The 23,726-nt window shown below is 39.7% G+C and overlaps 1 protein-coding gene across 1 annotated transcript in view; it reads right to left on the bottom strand.

Annotated features, from left to right (window-relative positions):
• Positions 1 to 23,726, bottom strand: part of myo3a (myosin IIIA) — a 336,500-nt gene that overhangs the window by 154,537 nt on the left and 158,237 nt on the right. Inside the window, exons 8-9 of the mRNA XM_060920858.1 lie at positions 7,956 to 8,021; positions 3,633 to 3,788 (exon numbers count right to left, since the gene is read on the bottom strand). Of these exons, the coding sequence (XP_060776841.1) occupies positions 3,633 to 3,788; positions 7,956 to 8,021 (222 nt within the window). The remainder of the gene's footprint in view (positions 1 to 3,632; positions 3,789 to 7,955; positions 8,022 to 23,726) is intronic.

Here is a 23,726-nt window from a genome sequence, read left to right on the forward strand (position 1 = left end):
TGGCACTGCATCACATATAGGCATGCTTCTGTTTTGGAAATCACAAAATGGGCTCAGGAATATTTCCAGAGAACATTATCTGTGAACACAATTCACCGTGCCATCCGCTGTTGCCAGCTAAAACTCTATAGTTCAAAGAAGAAGCCGTATCTAAACATGATCCAGAAGCGCAGACGTCTTCTCTGGGCCAAGGCTCATTTAAAATGGACTGTGGCAAAGTGGAAAACTGTTCTGTGGTCAGATGAATCAAAATTTGAAGTTCTTTATGGAAATCAGGGACGCCGTGTCATTTGGACTAAAGAGGAGAAGGACGACCCAAGTTGTTATCAGCGCTCAGTTCAGAAGCCTGCATCTCTGATGGTATGGGGTTGCATTAGTGCATGTGGCATGGGCAGCTTACACATCTGGAAAGACACCATCAACGCTGAAAGGTATATCCAGGTTCTAGAGCAACATATGCTCCCATCCAGACGACGTCTCTTTCAGGGAAGACCTTGCATTTTCCAACATGACAATGCCGAACCACATACTGCATCAATTACAGCATCATGGCTGCGTAGAAGAAGGGTCCGGGTACTGAACTGGCCAGCCTGCAGTCCAGATCTTTCACCCATAGAAAACATTTGGCGCATCATAAAACGGAAGATACGACAAAAAGACCTAAGACAGTTGAGCAACTAGAATCCTACATTAGACAAGAATGGGTTAACATTCCTATCCCTAAACTTGAGCAACTTGTCTCCTCAGTCCCCAGACGTTTACAGACTGTTGTAAAGAGAAAAGGGGATGTCTCACAGTGGTAAACATGGCCTTGTCCCAACTTTTTTGAGATGTGTTGTTGTCATGAAATTTACAATCACCTAATTTTTCTCTTTAAATGATACATTTTCTCAGTTTAATCATTTGATATGTCATCTATGTTCTATTCTGAATAAAATATGGAATTTTGAAACTTCCACATCATTGCATTCTGTTTTTATTTACAATTTGTACTTTGTCCCAACTTTTTTGGAATCGGGGTTGTACTAGGATATCAGCTCATACCGTATACCATGAGTAGAGAAAAACAAAATGGCACAGCATGTTGCTGAACCAAGCGAGGATGAAATAAAAACTCTACTCGAAAACAAAACCCTAAAAATTTTTAAAGTATTTAAGGGAAAGAGAAATAGCTAAAAGAATGTAGTTCCCCCCCAATATCTCCTGTTGCACACTCCAGCCCAGTCGGTGGTGGTAATGCACCTTTAAGTTGGTTTGCCAACCACCAAAAAACCCAAAAGAAGAAGAAGAAGACCCCCCCCCCAATACAAAAAAGCAACAAAATATGGGATAAAAGTATTTGATGGTAAGAACGTATCATTTTTATTTTTCAAGAATTATTATTATTATTATTATTATTGCATTTTTCACAAATTGCTCCTGTCATTTCGCCGGTTTGTTTACATTCTAAATGGAAATTATTTTATCGGATGTTTTGAATAAAGTTTTTTTTATCAAATTTGCAAAAAATAAAAATAAAAATGCTCCATTTCTCAAATTCCAGTGAATGTGGATAGAATCAAACAGTTATTCCACTCAATCTCATTGTACATGACTTATAGACAACTTGGTGCTACACACCTTGTCAACTATCAGCTCATGTATGACTCGATTTTGTGGAATAACTGTTAAATATTGTATCGTAGCAATTATGAGCATCTTTCCTGAGTTGTCGATCATCTAATCCTACCATGGATCGATATTGATTAGTTCTTATGTGCGATGATATTGGATAGTAACTCTACAGTAGTGCTATAAAGTGAAAGTGCTGGTTCCCTGCTGTCCCCCAGGCACCCAGCAGAGTCTCACCATAATAAATATCATGGTGTTGTTTCTGGCACATGGCATGCGGTGACAAAGAAAGTAATAAATATGTATCGTAACTGTGATGCATCTCTCATTACTGGTCTCACTGTCACAAGACAATGCAGTGATTTATTGAGGTGAAAAACACTACATGACACAATTTGATGGCTCATTCATGGTGCTATAATATTATTATTCTATTCAGGGGGATTTTTTTGCTCTTGGAAATATTTTGCTCATAAACTCATCAGGAGCTCTGCTTTTTGGCACTGACTACAGTAAATATCTATATTAGAAAAATAATCAATGATAAGTCAGTGTGATAAAGCAGAGTTTCCATGACACTGGTTATTAGCTCATCCAGCTGACAGGTGATGAGTTTATGCCATCATGTGTTGTCCGTCGTACATCTGGCATTGTCCACATTTCACAAAAATCGCTCCTTCTCTCTCAATTCTTCACTGATTTTTATTCTTTTTGGCAGGAAGGTAGGTCTACCTGGGGTGCACATAGCTTCTACCCAAATTTGCATAATTGCAATTAATAATGAAGATATGGAGTAATTAATCAATCCCTAATGAGCAGTTTCCATACAAATCTCTTCTTCTCCTTCAATTCTTCACTGATTTTGATTCTTTCTGGCATGAAGGTAGGGGTACCTAGGGTGCATATAACTTCTACCCAGATTTGCTTAATTGCAATTATTAATGAAGTTATGGACTAATTAATCCTTAATGAGCAGTTCAACAAAAATTGCTTCTTCTCGGTCAATTCCCTGCTGTTTTGGATTCTTTCTGGTAAATAGGTCGGTATTCCTAGGGTGGATATAGCTTCTATATATAGCTAGTATATAGTGTATATAGCTTGCAATATTTATTTCACCCATAAGGTGGCCCACTTTAGATCGTTCCTTCTGGATTAGAAGGGGCCGGAGTGAGCGATGCCATCACTGGTGGTCTCATTTCTCAATAACTGTACATCTTAAAGTGTATTATTCCTCTTATACCACAACAGTCTTCCAACAATTGCAAGTTTTTATTAATGAAATAACAATGACTCTCCCTGTGATGACCTGGCGACTTGTCCAGGGTGTACCCCGCCTTTCGCCCGTAGTCAGCTGGGATAGGCTCCAGCTTGCCTGCGACCCTGTAGAACAGGATAAAGCGGCTACAGATAATGAGATGAGACAATGACTCTTACAATTTTTTATGAGTCTATAGTTATGTTATACGGTTGCATCTATAACCAGCTACTCCCTCATGAGACTGTTTTTTTCTCTAAAAAGAAGAAAAAATGCAGCAAGTTACTCAGAAACTGCAAAGCATAAGCAGAAACCCTGTAAACTTTCCCTAACACTGGAGACTCCTTCCATAAATATTAAATAAAATAAACATCTCCTTATTGAAAACTTCACCATATCTACTTCACTACAGAAATTATAACATCTTAGTATGAATGAATTAATATAAACATGTAATTTTCAGCAGAACTACTGTCAGGGCTGCTGTTCTAGAAAAGTAATCATCAACTTCTGACCAATCAGGATCGAGAATCCAGTAATGATGTGGTATAACGATATTTTAATTCCATTCATGAGTTTTACACACCAAGTCACTTTACATGTATTAAAGCTTCTTCAGTTCCACATGAACACCAGAGGGATGGTTTGGATTTAACCCTATTTACATGTTCATATTTTCAGACATGAGAACATGAACCTGATATACTGTAGCTACAACAAGATCTGAAGGTTCTCACTGGGAGATTTGATGTAGTTCTGAACCTACCTGGTTTTCTCAATAACTCCGATCTGGTGGTTGAGTTCAATAAGCTCTGTCAGCTGTTTCTGTAGAGTTTCTTCTTGGCCTGTGACCTGTTTGATGAAGGCATGCTGGAGGAGATCCTGAATATTCGGCCGGAGCTCAAAGTCCTTAATCAGACACCTGAATAAAGCACAATCACACACACACGGTAGATTAACTCTCAGATCATGTCTGTCTAAAGATCCAGTGCCCTTCATGATTATTGCCCCCCCCCCGCAAAGATTAGTAAAAAGGGTTAGAACAAATCCACCTTTTGGTGAAGCCGCTTCATCTCACACTGAAAAAATGAAAAAAAAAAAAAACCCTCCAACCTTTAATTCAAATAAATTTATTCAAAGGAAAACAAATCTCTCATCAATAAATAATTATTTTCCACAAAAAACCCCCCACATGTGCCTCTATTATTGGCACCCCTGAATTTAATACTTTGTACACCCTCCCTTTGGCAGTAAAACAGCACTGAGTCTCTCCTGTAACATTTTATAAGGTTGGAGATACAGAGCAGGGCATCTGAGACTGTTCCTCTTTACACAATCTTTCCAGATCATCCAGGGTCCTCGACCCTCTCTTGTGCTCTCTCCTCTTCAGCTCACCCACAGGTTTTCACTGGGGTTCAGGTCAGGGGACTGAGAAAGCCAGGGCAGAAGCTTGATTCTGTGCTCAGTAAACCATTTTTGTGTTGATTTGGACATTGGATCATTGTCCTGCTGGAATATCCAATGATGACCCAGTTTTAGCTTCCTGACAGAAGCAGACAGATTCTGATTTAAAATGTCCTGGTGTTTCATGGAGCCCATGATGCCACGGACCCTAACAAGGTCTCCAGGGTCTTTGGAGGAAAAACAGCCCCAAAACACCATATTTTACAGTAGGGATCGGGTTCTTTTCATTATAGCCATTCTTCTTTTTACACCAAACCCACCGCGAGTGTTTATTGCAAAAAAAGTTCTGTTTTTGTTCCATCAGACCAGATAACATGGTTCCAGTCAAAGTTGTAGTAACGTTTCACAAACTTCAAGTGCTTACATTTGTGGTTAACTGACAAAGTTTTTTTTTTTTTTTTCTGGAGCCTTCTAAATAAATCTTCTGTTGGCATGGGGGTGGAGTCTGATGGAGGTTTTGGAGACTTAGAAACCCCAAGATATTACTTTTTCTTGTAATTCACCAACAGTGATCCTTGGGGATTTTGTGCCTCTCTTACCCTCCTCCTCACTGTACATGGGTGCAAAATAAACTCGGCTCCTCTTCCAGGTGAGTTTGTAACAGGTCCAGTTGGTGTCCAGTTTTTTTATTTTTGCCCTAACAGGACATAGGAAATGGACATTTTCAGGTGAGCAGCTATTTTTTTTATCACCATTCCCTGACTTATGAAGATCAACATACTTCTCCCTCATTTGGTTTGTGCGTCTCTTATCTTTCCCATGTTGATGTTGAGGGAATTTGGCCTCTGTGTCACCTCATATTTGTTCCCCAGTTAATCAGGAAGTCATGGATTACAGCTTGGAAGTTCCTACACACTCCAATCAACTTAAACATACTGTACAGCAATAAGAAATGGGAAACATGCCTCAGGTACATTGTGTTCATTATCATTTTCAGTGGTGCCAATAATAGTGGTACATGTGTGGATTTTTTTTTAAGTATCATTTCTTGATGAGGGAATTGTTTTCCTGTGAATAAATTCATTTCAATTAAAGGTTGGATTTTTCTCATTTTTTTCAGTGTGAGATGAAGTGACTTCAACAAAAGCTGGATTTCTTTCTCGCCCTTTTTATTAATCTTTACGAGGTGTAAGAATAATCATGAAGGGCACTGTATTTACATATACAGTAGACAGGTATGTTAATAGATACAGATATGTTAAAAACAACAACAACAACAACAGCAAAAACGACTCAGTTTTATTGAATTTCCAGTCTATAATAGTGCCTCTACTACTGCTTGAAGTTAATATCCAAACTTAATCTAAAAGTAGACTTTGCACTATTTAAGCAACTGATTGATTTTGACCACATTTACATCTGGTTGTTTCATTCACCTTGAGTATCAGGATAGGCATCGTCTACTGAACAATGAAAGAGTGCCTGCATTTCCTTAAAGAAAATGCATTTGGTCAAAATTTGCATGGTTCCTGACTGCTGAAGTTGGCTCCATTATGGTGAGGCAAGACCAGGCCACAACACAAGAAGTTGGTGGTTGAATGTAATAAACTCATTTGTTTCCTAGTTCCTTAATCACCTGATTTTTCTGTTGCAGTCGCCATATTTGGGACTGAATTTCCTGCTTCACTGCATGACCTGAACCTAACCGGAGGTGATACATGGCTTACAACAGAAGAGAAAGAAAGATACTTCGACAAATCCAACAAAATAGACTTTCCTTGTGTATTTTCCCTTGATTCCACATAAACGGAGAAATGTGTTGCTTTATATATTTATTTATCTCATAAACAACGAGATCAACTGCGAGCTACTGCGAGCTTACGTATCCCCCCGCTCTTGCTTATATAAAAATGCAAGCAATCGAAGGAATAGGAGACTTATTATGAATGTTGTCTTCAACAAATAATTAACCCTGAAACAAGTAAGTAAAAAGCAGTGTTCTTCCCAGGTATTTCACATAGTGTCCTGGTAAACTGTAATTTTGAAATAGTATTTTGCTTCTTGAAATAGCGTCAAAATTCATGCTATATGTTTTGTAAATACATTCAGTCAGTAAACAGGAAGTCGATATGCAACAGACCTGAAAACGGTATACACGGTATAGAACCCCAAGCTGAAGCTCGGTACCAAATATCAAGCAGTTGTGATTTGTAGTTGCTGAGAAAAATGTTACGAAAATGTTGTAAATCCACGTTATATGTTTCATAAATACATTCAGTTGGTAGACAGGAAGTCGATGTGCGACAGACCTGAAAACAGTACACACAGTATAGAACCCTAAGCTGAAGCTTGGTACCGAATATCAAGCAGTTGTGATTTGTAGTTGCTGAGAAAAATGTTACAAAATTTTGTAAATCCACATTATATGTTTCATAAATACAGTCAGTCGGTAAACAGGAAGTCAATGTGTGGCAGACCTGAAAATGGTACACATGGTTTTGAACCCCAAGCTGAAGTTTGGTACCAAGTACCAATTGGCTATGATTTGTGGCTGCTGAGAAAATGGGTGTTTTGGACGGATGGAAATATGGAGATACGGACAGATGGACAGAGGTAAAAAAAACAGTATACCCCCCTCCTTTGGAGCAGGGGTATAATGAAAGAAGAGTTCCTCGAAACATTTAAGAGCCCAGAAACTGAGTGGTTCTTCACATCTGAGTGTGTAAAGCATCCCAAAGAGGAAGCTCTGTACCGTATCACCTAACTAACAGACTTTGCTAATGTTGCCAAGTAATATTACTTGCTGCCTCGATAAATATCCCATAATGTAGCAAGCTAGGTAACATAGCTAGGAGGAACATTTCTGAATGAAACTCACTCACATTAATATTGACTCAACTTCTCAAAATGGCAGCTATTATACAGAGTAATGTTTCATGAAACGCAAGGATATTAATGCATGACTCAGCAATTTCACTTTGGCTAGCCATTACTCTAAGTGTAAATTAATGTGGTTAAAATTTAAGCAGGATATATTCCAGATAGAGACATTTAAACTGAGTCCTGACTTCAACTATACACTACTGTTCAAAAGTTTGGGGTCACTCAGACAATTTTGTGTTTTCCATGAAAAGTCACGCTTTTATTTACCATCATAAGTTGTAAAATGAATAGAAAATATAGTCAAGACATTTTTCTGGCCATTTTGAGCATTTAATCGACCCCACAAATGTGATGCTCCAGAAACTCAATCTGCTCAAAGGAAGGTCAGTTTTATAGCTTCTCTAAAGAGCTCAACTGTTTTCAGCTGTGCTAACATGATTGTACAAGGGTTTTCTAATCATCCATTAGCCTTCTGAGGCAATGAGCAAACACATTGTACCATTAGAACACTGGAGTGAGAGTTGCTGGAAATGGGCCTCTATACACCTATGGAGATATTGCACCAAAAACCAGACATTTGCAGCTAGAATAGTCATTTACCACATTAGCAATGTATAGAGTGTATTTCTGATTAGTTTAAAGTGATCTTCATTGAAAAGAACAGTGCTTTTCTTTCAAAAATAAGGACATTTCAAAGTGACCCCAAACTTTTGAAAGGTAGTGTATGACATTTGTAGCAAAAGTTCCATGAAGGTACCACAAATTGGATCACTTTACAAACTCTAGCACACATTTTACTTACTTGCATATGAAATTGTTAAACTGATCGGACCAGATCTCTGGTTGTTGCAGACTTGGTGGAGGATTTCTGTTTGAGAAGGAAAAGACAGAAAATGAAAGGTAAAAAAATGTTTCTGAAATTTCTCACACAAGATCAGAAAGAGAGCAGAGAAAACCTGAAAATGTTCTGACTGGTAAACTGATTTTAACTTCATGGTATATAAAATAGTATATATAATGGGGAGGAAGTTGGAGAGGACAAGAGATATTAAAAAAAAAAAAAAAAAACATTTCCCAATGGACTGAATTCATAAATGGAATAAAAGTAATTTAGAGAAGTCAACTCAAGACTACCTGATGTTCTTTAAATCCTGAGAAAGCTCCATTGGGATTCCTATTCTTCCCAAATGTTAATGGTATTCTATTGGAATCTCATGGTAGCCATTGAATGTTGGATTCTAATTGGCTATAATAAATTGGTTCTTGATGTGAATGAGAGCGTGTATGATGCTCTGTGATTCAGGGTGTATTCCTGTCTTTTCTCACCAATGTTTCTGATATTGACTCCAGATCCACTACAAGACCAGGATAAAGGGCTTACCAATGATAAACTAATGTATAAATAATTGGATGCAATTTTATAAGTCTCACTTGGACTTATTTGCATGAATCCTACAGACAATTGTACATGATATTTATAGGAATTTCACTGGCTTCTGTGGCTTCTTCTGTCGGGTTTTACGAGAACATTAAGGTGATTCTGTGTGCATTTTGTATGAATCCTAGAGACAGTCTGGGATTTAGGCGTCTTCCATGACAGGGGAAGAGAGAATACCATAATATTTTTTAAAATGAATTTCTGGTGGTGTAGTGGTTAGCATTGTCACCTCATAGCAAGAAGGTCCTGGGTTCGAGCCCAGTGGCCGACGAGGGCCTATGTGGAGTTTGCATGTTCTCCCTGTGTCTGTGTGGGTTTCTTCCGGGTGCTCCGGTTTCCCCCACAGTCCAAAGACATGCAGGTTAGGTTAAGTGGTGACTCTAAATTGACCGTAGGTGTGAACGTGAGTGTGAATGGTTGTTTGTCAGCCCTGTGAGGATCTGGCAACTTGTCCAGGGTGTACCCTGCCTCTTGCCCATAGTCAGCTGGGATAGGCTCCAGCTTGCCTGCGACCCTGCACAGGATAAGCGGTTACGCATAATGGATGGATGGATGATTTTCCATGAATACACCACGGTATCTTAATGTAGGAGCCACGTACTCCCACTGACTGTGAATTCCACTGGGAACTTTCCATAAAGGAAAATGAGTATGGAAAATTTCTCTTGCTATTTTGCACCACAGATCTGGAACATTACCATGAAAATTTGTCAGGCCCCATGTATTACTGAAACAGATAGATAGATAGATTGATTGATTTCACAGTTATTCCACTCAATCGAGTCTTACATGAGCTGATAGCCGATGAGGCGCGTAGCGCTGAGTTGTCTATAATCCATGTACGACAAGATTGAGTGGAATAACTGTTTTATTCTATCCACAGTCACTATATTTTGAGAAGCAGAGCATTTTTATTTTTAGAAAATTTGATAAATAAAAACTTTATACAAAACGTCTGACAAAATCATTTATGCTTAGAATCTAAACAAACCGGTGAATTGACAGGAGCAATTTGTGAAAAATGCCATAATAATTATTCTTGGGAAAAAAAAGATACATTCTTACCATCAAATATTTTCACTCCATATTTTGTTTCTTTTTTTGTATTTTTTGGAGTTTTGTTTTCGAATAGAGTTTTTATTTCATCTTTGGTTGGTTCAGCAACACGATCCACCATTTTGTTTTTCTCTAATCATGGTATATGAGCTGATATCCTAGTAGTAGAGTAGCCAATCAGAGTGTGCGATTGCTCATATCCAGTGAATGTGGATAGAATAAAGATTGATAGATAAACAGCAAACCATATACTGTATAAATATTTATTTTTTCCTTGGCCTTTAACTAGCTGCTATTCTTTGCTATACTTTTAAACCATTACATTAAAATTACTTTAATATTACGGTATTTAAATTATTGCAACTTTATTCTATTTTACACACGTTGTTATGCTTATATTGTTGTACAACCCCGATTCCAAAAAAGTTGGGACAAAGTACAAACTGTAAATAAAAATGGAATGCAATAATTTACAAATCTCAAAAACTGATATTGTATTCACAATAGAACATAGACAACATATGAAATGTCGAAAGTGAGACATTTTGAAATTTCATGCCAAATATTGGCTCATTTGAAATTTCATGACTGCAACACATCTCAAAAAAGTTGGGACAGGGGCAATAAGAGGCTGGAAAAGTTAAAGGTACAAAAAAGGAACAGCTGGAGGACCAAATTGCAACTCATTAGATCAATTGGCAATAGGTCATTAACATGACTGGGTATAAAAAGAGCATCTTGGAGTGGCAGCGGCTCTCAGAAGTAAAGATGGGAAGAGGATCACCAATCCCCCTAATTCTGCACCGACAAATAGTGGAGCAATATCAGAAAGGAGTTCGACAGTGTAAAATTGCAAAGAGTTTGAACATATCATCATCTACAGTGCATAATATCATCAAAAGATTCAGAGAATCTGGAAGAATCTCTGTGCGTAAGGGTCAAGGCCGGAAAACCATACTGGGTGCCCGTGATCTTCGGGCCCTTAGACGGCACTGCATCACATACAGGCATGCTTCTGTATTGGAAATCATAAAATGGGCTCAGGAATATTTCCAGAGAACATTATCTGTGAACATAATTCACCGTGCCATCCGCCGTTGCCAGCTAAAACTCTATAGTTCAAAGAAGAAGCCGTATCTAAACATGATCCAGAAGCGCAGACGTCTTCTCTGGGCCAAGGCTCATTTAAAATGGACTGTGGCAAAGTGGAAAACTGTTCTGTGGTCAGACGAATCAAAATGTGAAGTTCTTTATGGAAATCAGGGACGCCGTGTCATTCGGACTAAAGAGGAGAAAGACGACCCAAGTTGTTATCAGCGCTCAGTTCAGAAGCCTGCATCTCTGATGGTATGGGGTTGCATTAGTGCGTGTGGCATGGGCAGCTTACACATCTGGAAAGACGCCATCAATGCTGAAAGGTATATCCAGGTTCTAGAGCAACATATGCTCCCATCCAGACAACGTCTCTTTCAGGGAAGACCTTGCATTTTCCAACATGACAATGCCAAACCACATACTGCATCAATTACAGCATCATGGCTGCGTAGAAGAAGGGTCCGGGTACTGAACTGGCCAGCCTGCAGTCCAGATCTTTCACCCATAGAAAACATTTGGCGCATCATAAAACGGAAGATACGACAAAAAAGACCTAAGACAGTTGAGCAACTAGAATCCTACATTAGACAAGAATGGCTTAACATTCCTATCCCTAAACTTGAGCAACTTGTCTCCTCAGTCCCCAGACGTTTGCAGACTGTTGTAAAGAGAAAAGGGGATGTCTCACAGTGGGAAACATGGCCTTGTCCCAACTTTTTTGAGATGTGTTGTTGTCATGAAATTTAAAATCACCTAATTTTTCTCTTTAAATGATGCATTTTCTCAGTTTAAACATATGATATGTCATCTATGTTCTATTCTGAATAAAATATGGAATTTTGAAACTTCCACATAATTGCATTCCGTTTTTATTTACAATTTGTACTTTGTCCCAACTTTTTTGGAATCGGGGTTGTAATCTTTCTGTCACTGGTATTACTTTTTCAATACTTATTTTAATCATGGGTGTACACTATCGTCTAACACTACCTCTGTTAGTCTTTATCGTACACTGTCAGAAATAGGGGTGCAGTAGGAGTCCATTTCTGTCCCCCGAGGTACAATCTACACTAATGCCCCCCCCCCCCGGGCTCATTGTTGGACTTCAAGGTAACTATGTGTAGCATTTTGGGGTCAAAAAGGTACATATATGTTCCCAATCAGTATATAAAGCATACAACTAGGTACCTTAGATGGTACTGATCCAGTGACAAGCCAATGTACCCCAAAGGTCCAATAATGTACTTTATTTTCTGAGTGTATATGGAAATGAGTTGGACCTTGTGCACAGTGAACAGTAATATAAATTCACATCTCTGTTGCCTTACATATGGCAAAACACAAGCAAACACTTCCAACCAAATGCTTACGATATCAAGAGCTCCCATAAAGCCTTGTCCCTCCCATTGAGATAAGCACACACATACACACTTAACAGCGTCCCCAAGGACCCGACACCAGCGCAGAACAATGCAGCTAATTAGACATCATTTACAGCCCTGTGTAAAGAGCATTTTAGCAGTGGCAATCCAAACTGCTTCAGGCAAGCAGCTACGGCATCAGCACGCTATCGTACGTCCCAAGACAGTGATTCATTTCACTAATGGTGTGTGTGTGGTGGTGGGGAGGACAAACCTCATGGCTTATCACACAATGCAGCCGACAAAAACGGAGACCTAACAGACGCTTTAAAAATTATTTCTGTCCCACAAATACTCAGACTATTAAACGGCTTTCTTATCAGCAGGAAAAAAATACTGCATGGATGGAAAAAATAGGATTATCTGCATTTTAAAGCAGAATTGTTTTATCGTTTTTCTCAATGATGAAAAAAGGACACTTAGTGTTAGTGTACGTTCTTAGTGTTTTGTTTCGACATTGTACTTTTTCCTTTTTTTGTCACGACATGGACACTGAGGGAAAGCTACAACATTTAATGATGAGTCATAGCCCGAATAATGTATCAGTAATGTTCAACAATGAGAGACAGAATGTAAAGGGTTCACATGAACTAAAATAAAAAAGTTAAGAACTATTAATTAACGAGGTAAAGAACCTGTGTGAGAAGAGTGTGGAGTAACTCCATAAAAGCTCTATGAAGAACTATTTAACAATTTTGTAAGATATGAAATTTGTTTGGGGCGGCACGGTGGTGTAGTGGTTAGTGCTGTTGCCTCACAGCAAGAAGGTCCTGGGTTCGAACCCCGTGACCGGCGAGGGCCTTTCGGTGTGGAGTTTGCATGTTCTCCCTGTGTCCGTGTGGGTTTCCTCCGGGTGCTCCGGTTTCCCCCACAGTCCAAAGACATGCAGGTTAGGTTAACTGGTGACTCTAAATTGAGCGTAGGTGTGAATGTGAGTGTGAATGGTTGTCTGTGTCTATGTGTCAGCCCTGTGATGACCTGGCGACTTGTCCAGGGTGTACCCCGCCTTTCGCCCGTAGTCAGCTGGGATAGGCTCCAGCTTGCCTGTGACCCTGTAGAACAGGATAAAGCGGCTAGAGATGATGAAATGAAATTTGTTTTACAAACAAATTTTCATGAACAACAAAAAAATATTGTGTAAAGTCTCAGATGAATGATTCATGAATAAATTTGTTCATATCCACTCTTGGTGGCACGGTGGTGTAGTGGTTAGCACTGTCGCCTCACAGCAAGAAGGTCCTGGGTTCAAGCCCAGTGGCCAGCAAGGGCCTTTCTGTGCGGAGTTTGCATGTTCTCCCCGTGTCTGCTTGGGTTTCCTCCGGGTGCTCCGGCTTCCCCCACAGTCCAAAGACATGCAGGTTAGGTTAACTGGTGACTCTAAATTGACCGTAGGTGTGAATGTGAGTGTGAATGGTTGTTTATCTCTATGTGTCAGCCCTGTGATGATCTGGCGACTTGTCCAGGGTGTACCCCGCCTTTCGCCCGTAGTCAGCTGGGATAGGCTCCAGCTTGCCTGCAACCCTGTAGAACAGGATAAGCGGCTACAGATAATGAATGGATTTTGCATGTGTTTTTGTGAGTTTCGATTTTGTGTACAGATAAAATTCCCAGTGTGGTAATGAACTGAATGAGGGGGAAAAAAGAAAAAAAAAACAAACCTAAAGGTATGGTATGAAGTAAGCTTTGCAAACACCACAACGTTGCCAGATTAAACAATGAGTACGAAGATGATCAGTTATCACCCTTTCACCAAAACCTTTCCCTTTGTAACCTGATCTAATCCGATTCCTATTCATGAGGAAACAAAAAAAAAACACCACTCCCTCAACCAACGTTCACATCTACAACTGATGCAAACCACCAATTGCTCAACGCATAGTTCTAAAGGTTCTACCGTATGTAGAGAGCTAAAACAATTTTGAAAGAACAAAAATATTCCACGAAAAAAAAATCTCTTTAGGAAGCCAAGAACCCAAAATGAGCCAAGAAACTATTAAATTTATTATAACAGTTGTATTTTTTTTATAGTACATAATAAACCTTAAAGGTAATAGAAAAAGTTTCAAGTAGAACCCCTTTAGGAAGGTAAGAACGAACCTCCAAGAAACCCATAAGAAACCATTTTCTTCTTAGAGGATTTAGTGACCATTGAACAATCTAGAAAGAGTTTAAAGTAGAACCTGTTTAGCTACCTCTTTAGCAAGCTAAGAACTTTTCTTAGAGTATTTAATATCCATGGAAGGGTCTAGGGAGAGTCCGCGTGGGTTTCCTCTGGGTGCTCCGGTTTCCCCCACAGTCCAAAGACATGCAGGTTAGGTTAACTGGTGACTCTAAATTGACTGTAGGTGTGAATGTGAGTGTGAATGGTTGTCTGTGTCTATGTGTCAGCCCTGTGATGACCTGGCGACTTGTCCAGGGTGTACCCCGCCTTTCGCCCATAGTCAGCTGGGATAGGCTCCAGCTTGCCTGCGACCCTGTAGAAGGATAAAGCGGCTAGAGATAATGAGATGAGATGAGATGGGTCTAGGGAGAATTTCAAGTAGAACCAATTTAGGAAGCTAAGAATCCCTTTAGCTGTGCCTTCAGGAAGCAAAGAACCCCTTTTGAAATTCAGTTAGCTTCCTCTTAAAGAGGTTTAAGAACTCTTCTTCGATGATATAGTAGCTGTTGAAGGGACTAAAGGAAGAAGCCTTTATTTGTCACATGCACACTCAAGCACAGTGAAATTCCTCCTCTACATTTAACCCATCTGAGGCAGTGAGCACATGCATGCACACACACATACCCACAGCAGTGGGCAGCGATGCTACATCACCACGGGAGCAGTTTGGGGTGAGGTGCCTTGTTCAAGGGCACTTCAGTTTAAGGCCATCTAACCACATGTCTTTGGACTGTGGAGGAAACCCATACAGACACGGGGAGAACATGCAAACTCCACACAGAAAGGACCCCGTCAGCTGCTGGACTCAAACCCAGAACCTTCTTGCTTTGAGGCAACAGTGCTAACCACTACACTACCATGCCACCCTTCTAGAAACAGTTTAAAGTAGACCCCTAAGAGCCCCAAATTACCGAAAGAACCACTGAGGAGACTTTTTCTTTGAGTGTATGTAGCACCCCTTGGCCTTTACCTGGTACTAATGGGGCGCTCCTGGGCTCTTTTAGTAACCCAAACAACTTGACTAATAGTTTGTCTTCCCCTCTAATGTGTGTACTATATTTCTAATAAACTCTTATTCTTTTATCTCTTTACTCTTTTATACTATATGTAATGAAAGCTTATTTACAAACCCTTTTTTAATACCTTAATAACAATCAGACCACGTCTTAAATATTAAATAAAAATATGTTTACTTATGAAAATGTTAAATGTTTCTAAATTAACCAAAAAGTATGAATTTTCAACGTTGTAAATACAAAACACACAAAAAAAATGTATTCCGTGAATACCTTTCAAATTAAAATGAAATAATCTAAATTTAGTTTACAGATTAACTCAAAATTCACCTTTGCAATTATCACTAATAAGCCCCCATAAGCTACATGAAAGCCATTCAAATTTAACCAATAGCACACAACCTTACAGTAATTCGAATGCAAAAATAAACCTGTGGGCACACACACCAGTCCCAGCCCGCAACTTAACTCAGTATCCGACTAAACGTAGCAGGCCTGGAGCGATGCTCGGGTTCGGCGTAGCCCAAACAAAATGGCTGCTTCACTCACGTATGAGCCAAAAGGAATTAAACTGTACCTTAGTCCAAATTGCTCACGTAGTGGGTAGTTCACCTCACCAACGATGTTTGCAGTCTCTGTAGAGATAACAGTCGATAATACCCTGTGGGTATGAAGTCTGGAATCTCCCAGCAATTTGAAAAATCAACGCAGTTCTCCCGCAAGCAGCAGTAGAAGTCTTGTTCAAGGCGCTTAGCATGAGTATCTAGCTTCAAAGGCTTCAGCGAGTTCACTCACGTTAACTCTCTCAAATGTAAAGTTTCCACAGTCTCTGCTGTATAGTTCAGTTGCACGTTCAGTCCAAATAAACTTTAGAACTAACACAGTCTCTGCATTCAAATAAAACGTTAGCCACGTTATACTTCTAACGCAAAGACGGAGGCACCTTCCACCCTTCGGTTCGTCTCCCTCTCCCTCTCGGTTTTTGACCTTTCACCCTGGTAATATTCCAGTGTACACAAACGTAGTAAAATAAAAATACACTTTACACTCAAACGTCAAAATAATTAACTTTACAGCATACATTTCACTTCTCTAATGAAATGGTTACATTAGAAATTCAAACATGTTACATACTTAATCACGCATTACGTTTGACTTGTAACCCTAGTACACAGTACTACAATTCCCAGGATTCCCATCTTCATTCTCAAAACAGGATTCTTAAGATATAAACTAAACTTATTCCCTTATTTATTCCTCTTATAAAGATAATGTTTAGTCCAAATGAGTTATTATGAACTACATGAAATGTCTATTTTACTACTTATTTATCTAAGTGGCTTTTTATCACTGTGTTACATGTACACTATAGTAACCATGGAAGGTTCTAGAGAAAGTTTTAAGTACACGCCTTTAGGAAGATAAGAAACCTAAGTTACACAAGGAACCATTGAGGAAACTTTTTTCCTCATGCATAAAATGACAGATGGAGGGTTCAAGTAGAACAACTTTAGGAAGCTAAGAACCATTCATGGAGTATATCTGCTCGATAAGTTGTGACATAATGACTGTAATTCTGGGCAAACCTTGGATTCTCAACATGCCACAGTGTACAGTGGTGCTTGAAAGTTTGTGAACCTTTTAGAATTTTCTATATTTCTGCATAAATATGACCTAAAACAACATCAGATTTTCACACAAGTCCTAAAAGTAGATAAAGAGAACCCAGTTAAACAAATGAGACAAAAATATTATACTTGGTCATTTATTTATTGAGGAAAATGATCCAATATTACATATCTGTGAGTGGCAAAAGTATGTGAACCTCTAGGATTAGCAGTTAATTTGAAGGTGAAATTAGAGTCAGGTGTTTTCAAACAATGGGATGACAATCAGGTGTGAGTGGGCACCCTGTTTTATTTAAAGAACAGGAATCTATCAAAGTCTGATCTTCACAACACGTTTGTGGAAGTGTATCATGGCACGAACAAAGGAGATTTCTGAGGACCTCAGAAAAAGCGTTGTTGATGCTCATCAGGCTGGAAAAGGTTACAAAACCATCTCTAAAGAGTTTGGACTCCACCAATCCACAGTCAGACAGATTGTGTACAAATGGAGGAAATTCAAGACCATTGTTACCCTCCCCAGGAGTGGTCGACCAACAAAGATCACTCCAAGAGCAAGGCATGTAATAGATGGCGAGGTCGCAAAGGACCCCAGGGTAACTTCGAAGCAGCTGAAGGCCTCTCTCACATTGGCTAATGTTAATGTTCATGAGTCCACCATCAGGAGAACACTGAACAACAATGGTGTGCATGGCAGGGTTGCAAGGAGAAAGCCACTGCTCTCCAAAAAGAACATTGCTGCTCGTCTTCAGTTTGCTACAGATCACGTGAACAAGCCAGAAGGCTATTGGAAAAATGTTTTGTGGACGGATGAGACCAAAATAGAACTTTTTGGTTTAAATAAGAAGCGTTATGTTTGGAGAAAGGAAAACACTGCATTTGTGCATAAGAACCTTATCCCATCTGTGAAACACGGTGGTGGTAGTATCATGGTTTGGGCCTGTTTTGCTGCATCTGGGCCAAGACGGCTTGCCATCATTGATGGAACAATGAATTCTGAATTATACCAGTGAATTCAAAAGGAAAATATCAGGACATCTGTCCATGAACTGAATCTCAAGAGAAGGTGGGTCATGCAGCAAGACAACGACCCTAAGCACACAAGTTGTTCTACCAAAGAATGGTTAAAGAAGAATAAAGTTAATGTTTGGAATGGCCAAGTCAATGTCCTGAGCTTAATCCAATGGAAATGTCGTGGAAGGACCTGAAGCGAGCAGTTCATGTGAGGAAACCCACCAACATCCCAGAGTTGAAGCTGTTCTGTACGGACGAATGGGCTAAAATTCCTCCAAGCCGGTGTGCAGGACTGATCAACAGTTACCAGAAACATTTGGTTGCAGTTATTGCTGCACAAGGGGGTCACACCAGATACTGAAAGCAAAGGTTCACATACTTTTGCCACTCACAGATATGTAATATTGGATCATTTTCCTCAATAAATAAATGACCAAGTATAATATTTTAGTTTCATTTGTTTAACTGGGTTCTCTTTATCTACTTTTAGGACTTGTGTGAAAATCTGATGATATTTTTGGTCATATTTATGCAGAAATATAGAAAATTCTAAAGGGTTCACAAACTTTCAAGCACCACTGTATGAATACATCTGAGTCCAAAAACCTATGCAACTGCCATGAAGGAAAATGTTTACTTGCTTTTAGTGCTCATAAAATGTAACATGTCCCAAAACAGAGTTTACAAAGAAGAACAAAGAGGAGAGCTGGTGGGACAAACAGTGGTGATCGTGATCAGTGATTGGTCATGGGTGGGACCATGGTTATCAATGATTGGTCATGGGTGGGATCTGTGATTATCAGTGATTGGTCATGGGTGGGACCATGGTTATCAGTGATTGGTCATGGGACGATGGTTATCACTGATTGGTCATGGATGGGACCATGGTTATCAGGGATTGGTCATGGGCGGGACCATGGTTATCAGTGATTGCTCATTGGCAGGCCCATGGTTATCAGTGATTGTTCATTGGCAGGACCATGGTTATCAGTGATTGTTCATTGGCAGGTCCATGGTTATCAATCACTGATCATGGGCAAAACCATGGTTATCAGTGATTGGTAATGGATGGGACCATGGTTATCAGTGATTGCTCATTGCCAGGACCATGGTTATCAGTGATTGGTCATGGATGGGACCATGGTTATCAAGGATTGGTCATGGACGGGACCATGGTTATCAGTGATTGGTCATGGATGGGACCATGGTTATCAGTGATTGCTCATTGGCAGGACCATGGTTATCAGTGATTGATCATGGGTGGGACCATGGTTATCAGTGATTGGTCATGGATGGGACCATGGTTATCAAGGATTGGTCATGGACGGGACCGTGGTTATCAGTGATTGGTCATGGACGGGACCGTGGTTATCAGTGATTGGTCATGGACGGGACCATGGTTATCAGTGATTGGTCATGGATGGGACCATGGTTATCAGTGATTGCTCATTGGCAGGACCATGGTTATCAGTGATTGATCTTGGGCAGGACCATGGTGATTTGTCATGGATGGGACCATAGTTATCAGTGATTGATCATGGGTGGGACCATGGTTATCAGTGATTGTTCATTGGCAGGACCATGGTTATCAGTGAATGGTCATGGGCTGGACCATGGTTATCAGTGATTGGTCATGGGCAGGACCATGGTTATCTGTGATTGATCTTGGGCGGGACCATGGCTATCAGTGATTGGTCATGGATGGGACCATAGTTATCAGTAATTGATCATGGACGGGACCGTGGTTATCAGTGAATGGTTGTGGGCTGGACTATGGTGATCAGTGATTGGTTATGGGCAGGACCATGGTTATCAGTGATTGATCATGGGCAAAACCATGGTTATCAGTGATTGATCATGGGTGGGACCATGGTTATCAGCGATTGCTCATTGGCAGGACCATGGTTATCAGTAATTGCTCATTGGCAAGACCATGGTTATCCCTGAATGCTCCTGGGCTGGACCATGGTTATCAGTGATTTGGTCATGGCTGGGACCATGGATATCAGTGATAACCATGGTTCCACCCATGACCAATCACTGGTAACCATAGTCCCACCAATGAGCAATCACTGATAACTATGGTCCTGCCAATGAGCAATCTCTGATGACCATGGTTCCACCCATGACCAATCAGTGAACTGGTCATGGGCAGGACCATGGATATCAGAGCATGGGCAAAACCATGGTTATCAGTGAATGGTCATGGGCAGGACCATGGTTATCAATGATTGGTCATGGGTGGGACCATGGTTCTCAGTGATTTCTCATTGGTGGGACTGTGGTTATCAGTGATTGGTCATGGGTGGAAACATGGTTATCGGTGATTGGTTATGGGCAGTACCATGGTTATCAGTGATTAGTGTCAAGCGCAAATCAGGTATTACACTGTGAGTCAAGTGAACCTGCTTTCTATACTTGTATAATAGAGGCTGTGATGTGAACTGGAGAGCTGTATTGAGTTCAAAACAGTCATTAATATGTGCTGAAAATCTCAGTAGTTTTGTTGTTTGGCTTTGGCTTTTTTTTTAATTAAGGTTGCTAAAGGAGTCTAAAAAAAATCACCAAATCTAGTGACAAAGTCTGTATGCTGTCAACACTGAAGGGGCATTTGGCCCTGGAAATAACTATTGACGTCAGACTTAACAAGCAGATAGCAACCATTGAAGGTTATAAAGAGTGTGTTCAGTAGAACCCATTAAGGAAGCTAAGAACCCTAAATTACCCAAGGAACCACCAGGGAAACTTTTTTTTTCTTTGACTATACTGTATAATAAAGATATGACATCATATTATATTTTTATGTTACATCATATCACATTTGAGAGCTAAGAAAAAAAAACATTATGACCCATTTCAGTCTGAATTTTCAATCCCTGGTTGTTCTTGGCTTAAAGGCAAGATTTGTTTTTGAAGCAGGGGCTGTAGAAGCTTTTAAACCACATAATAAATACCCTGTTTCCTGACAAACACTGAGGAGTGAACAAAATGCAGGTAATTTGCAAAATCTAGATTGATTTAAGAAGCTGCATAACCCAACACTAAATATGAGTAATTTTATTTGTATAAATATTAGTTTAACTTTTGGAGTCAAGTCACTGCCTCTGAATACAGTCTTTAGTAAATTAGAGTCGTGGAATAACCAGTGGTTATGATTACAGCAGTCGTTCCCTCAATATGACAGGTATAAAACTATTAATACTATTTGGTTGATAACATGAATTGAGGTCCTGGGAGTCCTGGTTTTGGTATTCGACTCAGATTTTTAGAAATACACAAACACCCAAAGCTTTGAGATCTGACCCAATAACAACTCTCTGTTAGGGCTGTTTATTTGTGCCTTTGCCTCAGGCTTGTTCATCTCCTCCTGCCTGTCTGAATCAGTTTTTGTTCTGGCTGTGTCTCATTCCCATCGACTGCCAGAAGGCAGAGTGCAGGCATCTCCTGCCCAAACCAGACAGCTCAATCTGGGCTAGTCCGCAGGGCTGGACCTCTTTTCTGCTTTCTCTCTCTTTCTCTTTTTTGGATGATTCTCTAAATCTGTCATTTCAGTCATTTGTTATAGAGCAGTAGAAATAACCCCATGTAATATATACACTACCCTCTTTTCTCTAGTCTTACATGAAAACCAAAATAAAATAAAGTCAAGTTTAAAACACAGAACAATAACATATAGACCATGTTTTACCTAAGGACATATCAGAGAAGCCAAAGGTTTACTGAGTTCTTAGCATATGTGCACCTTAGATACATATTATAGTCATGTGATCAACTAATGATCAAGCACAACCTATGCATCCCCTACAACAAGCACTTTTAATAAACATTAAAAAAGTCATCTTAAAATGAAGTGTTTGTACTGCGCAAGGAGTTTTTTGTGTGACCCTCATGAAGACACGCCCATTTCTGTGATTCATACAGCGACACTTATCCCGTAAGAAACAATTTCACTGTAACTATAATGGGCTCTTTTACGACAAACTTTTGCATATAACGAACTAAGTTCGTGTCCCCCGCCTTTAATGACAATGAGTCAGTGTTAAAAAAAAAAAATAAAAAAAAAAATCACTGAGCCATGCGCTCTTCTTCCCACCAGAGTGAAACAATAAGTAATCAAGTCCGTCGTGAAGTGAACAATATGCGTTAATGCCATAAAACAAAGACTTAACGGGCCTCGCTTAGGTGTCGATCACTAGCAATTATTGAGAATGATGATGACTGACTTCAAAAAATTCCTTAAAAGGACTTTGGTTTATGAGCTAAAAGCTGTTTTACTCGAGTCTTTACTCTGTAAGCACTGCTGTCATGGCAACTCCTAAATGGAAGATAAACATCATATCCTGGGACATCAAATCATGGTGAGAAAGCAGCAAATTTGTGTAAAGAATACGATATCCCGAAAACTTCAATTTCAACTTTTAAAGCAAAAGAAAAAGAGCTCTGAGACTTCGTCCATAACTCCAATCAACCTCATGGGCTGAAAAGAAAGACGATGTAGCAAGTAAATGACAGTGAGTGTGACTCATTTCCGTTACTAAAGAGCGACTCGTTTCCGCTACTAAAGAGCAACCCGTTTCCTAGACTAAAGAGCGACTCGTTTCCTAGACTAAAGAGCGACTCATTTCCTTTACTAAAGAGCGACTCGTTTCCGTTACTAAAGAGTGACTCGTTTCCTAGACTAAAGAGCGACTCGTTTCCTAGACTAAAGAGCGACTCGTTTCCGAGACTAAAGAGCAACTCGTTTCCACTACTAAAGAGCGACTTGTTTCCTTTACTAAAGAGTGACTCGTTTCCTTTAGTAAAGAGCAACTCGTTTCCTAGACTAAAGAGCAACTCCTTTCCTTTACTAAAGAGCGACTCGTTTCCATTACTAAAGAGCGACTCGTTTCCTTTACTAAAGAGTGACTCGTTTCCTTTACTAAAGAGTGACTCGTTTCCTAGACTAAAGAGCGACTCGTTTCCTAGACTAAAGAGTGACTCGTTTCCTTTACTAAAGAGCGACTTGTTTCCGTTACTAAAGAGCGACTCATTTCCTTTACTAAAGAGTGACTTGTTTCCTAGACTAAAGAGCAACTTGTTTCCATTACTAAAAAGAGCGACTCGTTTCCTTTACTAGTGACTCATTTCCTAGACTAAAGAGCGACTCATTTCCTAGACTAAAGAGTGACTTGTTTCCTAGACTAAAGAGTAACTCATTTCCTTTACTAAAGAGCAACACGTTTCCTAGACTAAAGAGCAACTCATTTCCATTACTAAAGAGCGACTCATTTCCTTTACTAAAAAGCGACTCATTTCCTTTACTAAAGAACAACTTGTTTCCTTTACTAAAGAGTGACTCATTTCCTTTACAAAAGAGCGACTTGTTTCCTAGACTAAAGAGCAACTCATTTCCTTTACTAAAGAGCAACTCGTTTCCTTTAGTAAAGAGTGACTCATTTCCTTTACTTTGTAAACATGTAAGTGAATTAAGTTTAAATATAAATTAAACACCGTTGATCTTATCCAGAGCAACATACAACATACCCAGAGCAGCCTGGGGGGCAGTTGGGGGTTAGGTGATTTGCTCGAGGGCACTTCAGTCATTTCTGCTGGTAGAGGGAATCAAGCCAGCAACCTTTTGGCCCCAAAGCTACTTCTCTAACCATTAGGCCATGGCTTCCCAATTGGGTTACAGTACATAAGAGTGAGTGTTTGATGTGACAAGTGGGGCCATTTCAGTATTACGATCTTTTTAGTATAACAAACTA

This window comes from Neoarius graeffei, chromosome 5 (genome assembly GCF_027579695.1).
Source record: "Neoarius graeffei isolate fNeoGra1 chromosome 5, fNeoGra1.pri, whole genome shotgun sequence".
Taxonomy (NCBI): domain Eukaryota; kingdom Metazoa; phylum Chordata; class Actinopteri; order Siluriformes; family Ariidae; genus Neoarius; species Neoarius graeffei.